The sequence below is a fragment of the Peromyscus eremicus genome, chromosome X (genome assembly GCF_949786415.1).
Source record: "Peromyscus eremicus chromosome X, PerEre_H2_v1, whole genome shotgun sequence".
Taxonomy (NCBI): Eukaryota; Metazoa; Chordata; class Mammalia; order Rodentia; family Cricetidae; genus Peromyscus; species Peromyscus eremicus.
The window spans coordinates 52860841-52868942 of record NC_081439.1 but is presented as its reverse complement, the minus strand read 5'-3'; the positions used below and the strand labels follow the sequence as shown (position 1 = coordinate 52868942).

The following is an 8102-nucleotide window of genomic DNA, read 5'->3' as shown; positions in this document are numbered from 1 at the left end:
AGAGTCCACACACAGTGAGCTGCCCTGTGAATAAGAGTTGAAAGCGATACACGACTCTTTTCTTTAACCACAGAGTTCGTGACTTTGGCAGCTGTCTGCCGCCCAGCCCAGATGGGCCTTTTCCATGGTGCTCCTCTTTTTCTCATCCTCACATTCCATTCCCATCGAGCACTGTAAAACTCTTTGGAGATGATCACCTTGACTTGTCCAGTGAGTGATCTTCATCTTCCATCTTACCAGATGAGTGGAGCAATGGCCAGTCATTCACAGGTAAGCACAGTGGAACCAGCAACACTCACTCTGCCGAATAGAGTGCTTACAAGATGAGACTTCTGCCAGTCACACTAGCTGGAATATTGATGGCCAAAGGAAACAGAAAGAAGTGAAACAGAAAATCCAAAAAAAAAAGAAGAAAGAAAAGACAAAGCAAAAACCAACCTCTTCTTTGCCTGTGTGGGAAAACACAGCCAAGCTATAACTTTCATTGCTTACTCAAATCCCAATGCAGAAACAGTAGGCATAAGGCCTTGTGTAGGCTGTTTTCTCTAGTTCTGTAACTTTGGCGTTATCTAGTTTTAATTGTACTGCTGTTTCACTGATTTTTGGTTTTTGCAAGTAAAAATAAAAACAAAAACATATACATTTATAAAGACAAGAGTCATGATCTGGAACTCCATAAGATGAAAAACTTCATAGAGAAATGGAACAAAGAGCCTCTAGTATTTACAAAGACAAATATTAGAATGTTATAATAAAATCCATGTACCACAGAAGATGGAAATTGCTTCAAAAGAGATGTAAAGGAACTATTAAAATGTAACACAGTTTAACTGAAAAGAGTGGTGATTTTTTTTTCTGTTTAAGACACAGCTAAAAGAGATTCTGTACATAAGCCAGATGGTGTCATCACAAAGCAAATCAGAATCTACCTATCCTAGCTCAACAAGGGAATCTGTCAGCTTCAGTTTTTGTCCAGCAGCGCTGGATTGTCATATCGCTCATCTTACATTCTCCCTCCCTTGTTATTTAAAGAAGTTGTTTTGCGAATTTGTTTTGCTATTAATATCAACACAGAAATCAGGGAAGGAAACTCATGTGTATCATATCATGTCACTCAGAAACTGTTTTCTCAATCAACATAGTATACCAATTAAAATGGGCAGCTTGGGGGCTGGCCCTTAAATTCTTAAGCTCAGCAGTAAAGTGAAGAGCTGAGTGAGGAAGAATTGTACAAATGCAAGAGTAGGTGGGAATTCTTCCTGCACCCAAGCTTCAGGAACAGAGTCCACAGAAAAGAAGGGAACCAATGGACTACATGAAACCAGTGACCCAGGGCATGGGTCACTGGTTATGTTTATGGGTGCAGTCTATTTGTAGCCACAACAGCGAGATCTGTCCAATGGGAGTCATGGTTCTACAGAATGTCTCAGTGGTCCTGCACCCTCTGACTGAGAGGCAACAACTCTGTTGGGCATCTGAGTGACTTTGGCCAAGGTCAGCCCAGCAACTGCAATAGAGGAGGATGAGCAAACTGGTGCCCATCTAGCCAGATGACATTCATTTATTTGGCTTTAGACTTTGCCTCTGAAGATGTTGGCAGTCTGTATTCTCTTTTTGCCTTCTCTCTTCTTCCCATGATTTCTGCAGGTGAGTATGCTGGGTAGAAAGGAGAGCATTTTATGCCTTCTGGTTCTAGTGTCTTCACTCTTCCCAGCTTGGTTACTTAGTTTTTTTCCTCCGTCATGGTCTGGGTAGGCCCTTTAGTCACTCTGAGGAGGAAATTGACATTTCTCCACTTGATAGGTATATATTGTCTCTGGAGGACAAGGGCAAGGTGCCCGCCCAGTTTTTCTGGTCCCTTTGATGATTTCTTTCCAATTTGTCTAAGGGCTCCAGAAATCTGACTGTTGATGAGAGACATTGAGTGAGATGTCTTTTAGATAGTTGACATCTAAACACAGATGCTGTGGCTGCTGTTCTGCTAGCCTTCATGGTGGTAGTGGGAGGGTGATATTAGCAATGTCTACAAACACATCCACAGAAGTGAATAAGCTTTACCACCATAGCTTAAATGCATTATAGTGAAGTTCAGGCTCACCGAACACTGAAGAACTGTGGAGTGACAACGTGCCTTCAAGGAGTCTATAGGTCCTTTAAAAGTAGAGGAAAAGGTGATTGCTCTAAGTGATCAACTAGTCACTGTCCTTAAAGGGAGAATGGCTAAGCCATCACTTCCTTTTCCTCTGACTCCAGCCACAAAGCTCCTCTATGGCTCACATATGGAAATACAGACCTAGATCTGAATGGAGCCTTCCAAAGGGTCAGATCTCTCTGCTTTCTTCTCACTGACCTAACTTCAGTGGAAGTGGCCAAAGTTTTGGCTAAAGAGAACATTTAGTTCAAAGCTCTTAGCAAAGCAATGGAAAGTCAGTTGAGGGTGGAAGCAGAGGTTGAGAGAGAAAAGGATTTGAAGGAGGAGGCATTCCCATGCAGACAAGTTTTCAGACGAGAAGCACATTTCAGCACAATGGATCGTACTGCAACTGAGCACTCTAGCACTCAGGGACAAAGGCTGTGGGGAAGCAATGGTCATCCATCTGCCCTTCTTGTCCTCTTTTCTCTCTAGCCTACCAGTAAGCTTTGGGGTCATCCTGCTCTTTAATGGCAATAGCCATTAGCAACGACTGAAGTTTCCCACAGAGAGACAGGATGAACAACAACAGTGACTCCTCATGTACCTGTGATTTTAACTTTCTTCCAGTCACTGTTGGCTCCTTTGGGAATCTTATGTGTTTATTTATTTCTTGTGAAGAAACAAAGCTAGCATGGTTTTTTTGGCTTTTTATTTTCTATGTTTGTTTCTTCCCCAGATACTTATAGCTCTCTAAACTCCACATGGCATAAGGTGAGTAAACATTGGCGTGGTTGGCACACAGTACAGTGCTGTAAACAAGCACGATTGACACTGGGCCACATGGGGGTCATCACAGATTCAAAGAAATACAACACAACTCAAAATGCAGGCAGGAGCCACAACAAGCAGCAGATTCAAAATGTGCCATGGGAGGGTGAAAGAGGGAGAGAAGAAGAAAAGGAAAGAAGGAAAAGCCCAGGAAATAGAACTGAGAAACATGTTCATGACAGACTGTACATCAGTAGAGGAATTTCCCCCAAGGCACTGCAGAGAAGTAGTGCAGAATTATATAACAGGCAGAAGACATCTGAAAAGGGGAACAAGGTGCATTTGGGTATGAAGGTTTTCAAATCTTCACTGTGTGTGGAAATAGATGGGCTTGACTTTCCCAGAAAGGATCTTCGGCACTTGCACAGAGATGATCTCTGCCATCATTTCAGGAAAGTCCACGCTCACCATGTGGGACTTGATTAGCAGGTCAAAAGTGAACTGATGCAGCTCTCTTGCGATCTGTAGGGAGAGTAAGAGACAGAACAAATGTAGTTCTTAAAAGCTGGGCTCCTGCCCAGCTCTCCTCCCACCTCAGAATTCCAGTACCTTTAGCATTTTTGTCCCAAGGCCTAGCTTTGATCCGTCCCAGTGAGTGAGTGATTGTGTGTGTGTGTGTGTGTGTGTGTGTGTGTGTGTGTGTCTGTGTGTCTGTGTATCTACCCATTTGTGTGTTTGAAAAATGATCTCCAGGGAGGCACTGAGGGCTCCTAGATATCATTTATACCATTTCAAGTCCTCTGACTTAGGACTGAGTGTTCCTCTTTTCCACTCCTCCATTACACACACACACACACACACACACACACACACTTTCAATCTCTTTCTCTGTCTCTCTACCTCCCTCCTTCCCACTATCCCTCCTTCCTTCTTCCTCCTTCTACACACACACACACACACACACACACACACACACACACACACACACACACAAACTCAGATGCATATTACTCAAGGAAAAGAGGAAAGAAAAATATCTAGGCCTGTTTTGTCTGCCTGGGAAATTCATCTGCCTTAAGCTTCTTCCCTGCAACTCCTTTCACAACATCCAGCTGGGACACTGTGACCTGTGTTCCTTTCTTCTCCATTGCATTTTCTTCTTGGACCATACTCAAAGCCAGAGGCAAATGGAAGCACCTCCCAACAGGTGGTGCCAGACCCTAGAGGAGCCTATTATCACTGGGCTCTATCAGGCTGCTCTCCCTGATAAAGCACCCTCTGTAGTTTGCTTACAGGCTGCACAGAATCCAGGAGCTTGGTGAGCTGGTAGAAGCGCCTTGAGCAGGATGTGGGATTTTTTCTTTTGCATGCAATGATACGATCGAGTTCCTTGATGTAGTTCATTCGAAGTTCATCAAAGAATTTTTGATTTTTCAGCCCATCCACTGGAACTGATGTGGGATGAAGACAGAATGGGGAGGGGAAGCATGCCCACGAAGGAGCATTAGACAAAGCACCAAGTTTTCTGACCACAAACTTGACCCCCCCACCCCCACACAGAGGTAACCATCTATTTGGCTTTTTGTCAGTTGAAGTGTGTGTGCCTGGGGCCTTCAGAGTAAAGGATTTTCTGTACTTAACATGGAGGAGTTAGATAAAATAGACTGAACTTTCTTTTGGACTAGTTTTTTTCATGTACCCATTTCTCAGGTCCCAAACTTTTTTTTTTCTCTATCAAACCTTGATTTAGACATTCAAAAAAACCCTGGGTTATCAAATATCAAATGCCTCTATTCTCCCCCATTACACTCTGCTTAGAGAAGACGTTAAAGAAAGCTTCCTTGACTGCCAAGCAAATCCTGTCTCAGTTGCTTCAGCCTCCTTTGGTAGCTAGAAAAGGAAATGTCCTCCAGGAGGTGATCCCTCCCGCTGTACTCCTCTGCAAGGAACGCAAGCTAGCTCATGCCTGTTAGTACAGTAGAGACTACTGTAGAGGCTCATTACAACATCTTTAAAGGCCTTATCTCAGTGAGGCAGTGAGGGTAGAGAATCTGGTAGAGGCTGAATTCTACCCATGAAACTGATCTCTACCCACAAAATTGGTCTTTGTAAGGAGAAAGGATGCTGAGGGGATATGGAGGGTGAAGGGAGGGAGAGAGAAGAAGGGAAATGTCCAGGAGCTGTATTCTCCCTAATAACAGCTTAGTGGAAAATGTAGCCCCCCTGGAGCCTCTATGCTCCCAGTGGTGTCCTCTGCAGGCCCAGGTACTTACTAATGCTGAAGAGTAGCAGTGCTTTCATGCACAGGAATTCCTGGGGGGTTATCTGGAGCCATCCAAATTCTTGAGACAGGTGCCTCATCCGCACACACTGGCTGTACATCCGAGACTTGTGCATGCGGTACCTAAGCAAGAGACATAGAGATGAAAAGGAATAATGAGGGGAGCCTTCCAACCAGCATACAGGAAATGTTTCTTGAAGCCCCTCCTTCCCACGATTTTCCAAGAAAAGCTGGCTGTTTGTCCTGCTAGGACTTCAGTCACAAGGAACTATGCTGTTCTCTCTGTCCCCAAAACTTCTGATATCCAGATAAGGACTCATCTTCTCTGGTCAGGATATGGTTTAGCACATGGAATTTCCAGGTCTGCATTTCCTTTCTGTTTCCTGAGTCAGGGACAGGAAAGCATAACCGAATGAACACAATGGGGCAGGGACATGGTCTCCCTGACTACAGTGTTAGGATCTCAGCTACAGCCAGAGCCAGGACCTGCCATCTAGGCAGCCCATTTCAGGATTTCTCAGAGAGACTACCAGGCAATCTGCTCTTAATGTAAGAATGCCAGGGTTTGCAAGTAGCCACAGGTGTTTATCTTGTCAACACCCCTGCCTGCCATTTCCTGTAATAGAAATGGAATAATTTCTTTAAAAACACCTAGCAATAGATATAAATTGCACATTGTCCTTTCACAATGAGTTCCAGTGCTTCTAACTGTGCTAGGGGTGTTTTGCAATGTCTATTCTCAATGTCCTCTGCAGAGAGGAGCCCACTCCCTCAAAAACTGGCTGTTCCTTACCACAGTTTGGGAGTTGTAAACATCTGTGAGCTGCTTTCTTATGGTGAGTTGTGAACAGATTATCACATTATCACCTATAAATTATGTGGGGAAATGGCCAAGGCTTGGACAGCTTTAGGGTGGAGACAACCTCTCTGTTCCATGTCTGGCTATGGTAGCTCTCTAGGAAAAGACACAGTATCTCCAACTAGTAGGCCTCTAAGTTGAGAAGTGTGTGTATGTGGGGGGGGGAGAGAAAGAAAAAAGAGAGAGCAGGGGGAGGAGAGAATTCATTTGTAGTGTGTGAAGGAAGAAAGAGGAATTTGACACCAGCTTAAGTGCCTAAGTGATGAGGACAAAGACCTCTCAGATGGACTATAAAGACCATGTTTTGATATTCCGGTTCCCAAGCCACTAGCCTGAGCAGGCTTATCATTGCCTGGGCAGAAGCTCTGAAGCCTATCTCATAGAGACCTTGGCTGCCCTGGAGAAGGAGAGAAGGTGGCAGGTGGTGAATTATTCAATCCAGGCTGAAATACAGCTGGACAAGGGAAGTGTTTAGATGGTATCACAAGTCAATTGAGCAGAACAGTGCTGCTCTAAGCTCTTTTACCCTAGAGGACATTTGAGTAAGTTCTGCCTTCCCCAGAACCTAGCAGTGCTCCCTTCCTAGTCCTAGTTTCCATTGTATTTGCATGCCTCTGTTGATGTCAACATTGCAGTGTTTGAAATCATGGTCCTGGCATAAAGGATTCCTAGAATATTGCTGTAGGCCCCTGAGATAGAAAATAAAGGGAGTGGGTAGGAGAGAGGAAGAAAAATCAATGAAAGGAATTCAAAGAGGAAATAAACAGGAAGCAGGAAGAAAGAGTTGGGAGAGAATTAAAGGAAGGAAAGGGGAAGTGCAGTAGGGGGTAAAAATAAGGGGTAGGGATGGAATCCAAAAAGGGAGCAGAAGTAGGCATTGATGAAAGAGAAGATTAAAGGAAAAGTGAAGATTGGAAAACACTAAACATAATGACTGGTACATGGTAAGCGCTTAGTTAATGATGTGTAAGGAAGGTGCTGTTATATTATTATTCATCATTCTATGGTGAGAGATGTATGACTCAGAGAGCTGCAGCAATTCTCACATGGCTACTGAGCTAGAATTTAAGCCCATTATCCTTACAGCATGGATTTCCACAAAGAAGGGAAGAATGAAGAGAACTTTACTGAGAACAGAGTTTTGGCATTCCATTGAGCAGCATATGGCTTTTTTCAGCTTCAAGTCCCCATCTCTGTCTCTCTGGACCACAATGGACAGGCATTATTGTTCTCAACTGGGGAGTACTGCATTCCCAGTGGACAGTAGAGATGTATGGCATCAGTTTGGGTCTCAAAATGACTGAAATCTTATTTATCAAGCAGGTACCAGGGATACTAAACATAATGCATTATGCAAAACTGCATAACATCTTGTACGTGAAAACATCCCAAAATGTCAACAGTATCTGTATTGAGAAGCACTGGTCTAGATATTTGTAAGGACTCTGATGGCTGTATTGCAATTGGTTCCTAGAAATGTGAAGGAACCTTGTAGCTTGATAGATCTAAGCCTGATACCTTCAGAAGCTCTGTGGCATCTTCTCATGAGATGAGTGAGACCTAGCTACAAAGCTGAGGTAGGGTGCCATAGGCATTCTTGGAGAGAGAAGGAAATGGCTATTTAGAAATTGATCACAGTGCAGACCCCTAAAGGTCATAGGGCTCTGAGGAAGGTGGAGCTTGAGGAGTTGATTCAGTCAAGTAGCAGCAGTAGTTATGGGGCTTTACAATGTCTGCCCCAGAAGATGGCATCAAAGGTAACTCTTGGAAGGTCTGGAAACCAAAGTCCTAGTGGCTATTCTTAGCTTCTGACTACCAGGGCTGGCCAGGTTGAAAGAGCAGCTGGGGACACTTACTCTGCCTTTCATGGCACAGTTGTGTTTTAAGGAACCAGAAACCTGTGGATTTTATTTAAAGACCTGAAAGAGGAGGAAGCTTAATTCCTTCCCTGTCTGAAGGGATTCTTTATAATGAAACTAGCTCAAGGTTTCTGGGTAAGTTATTCTGGTCAGCCCCATTCATAGTACCACTATCAGGAAAGGGGGAAAGGACATGAAAAT

The 8102-nt window shown here is 43.9% G+C and overlaps 1 protein-coding gene across 1 annotated transcript in view; it reads right to left on the bottom strand.

Moving 5' to 3' along the window:
* Positions 1-404: 404 nt before the first annotated feature.
* The window catches only part of Ar (androgen receptor), a 167881-nt gene continuing 160183 nt past the window's right edge, over positions 405-8102 (bottom strand). The window contains exons 6-8 of the mRNA XM_059250168.1: positions 5176-5306; positions 4196-4353; positions 405-3424 (exon numbers count right to left, since the gene is read on the bottom strand). Coding sequence (XP_059106151.1) covers positions 3269-3424; positions 4196-4353; positions 5176-5306 — 445 coding nt within the window. The 3' untranslated portion in view covers positions 405-3268. The remainder of the gene's footprint in view (positions 3425-4195; positions 4354-5175; positions 5307-8102) is intronic.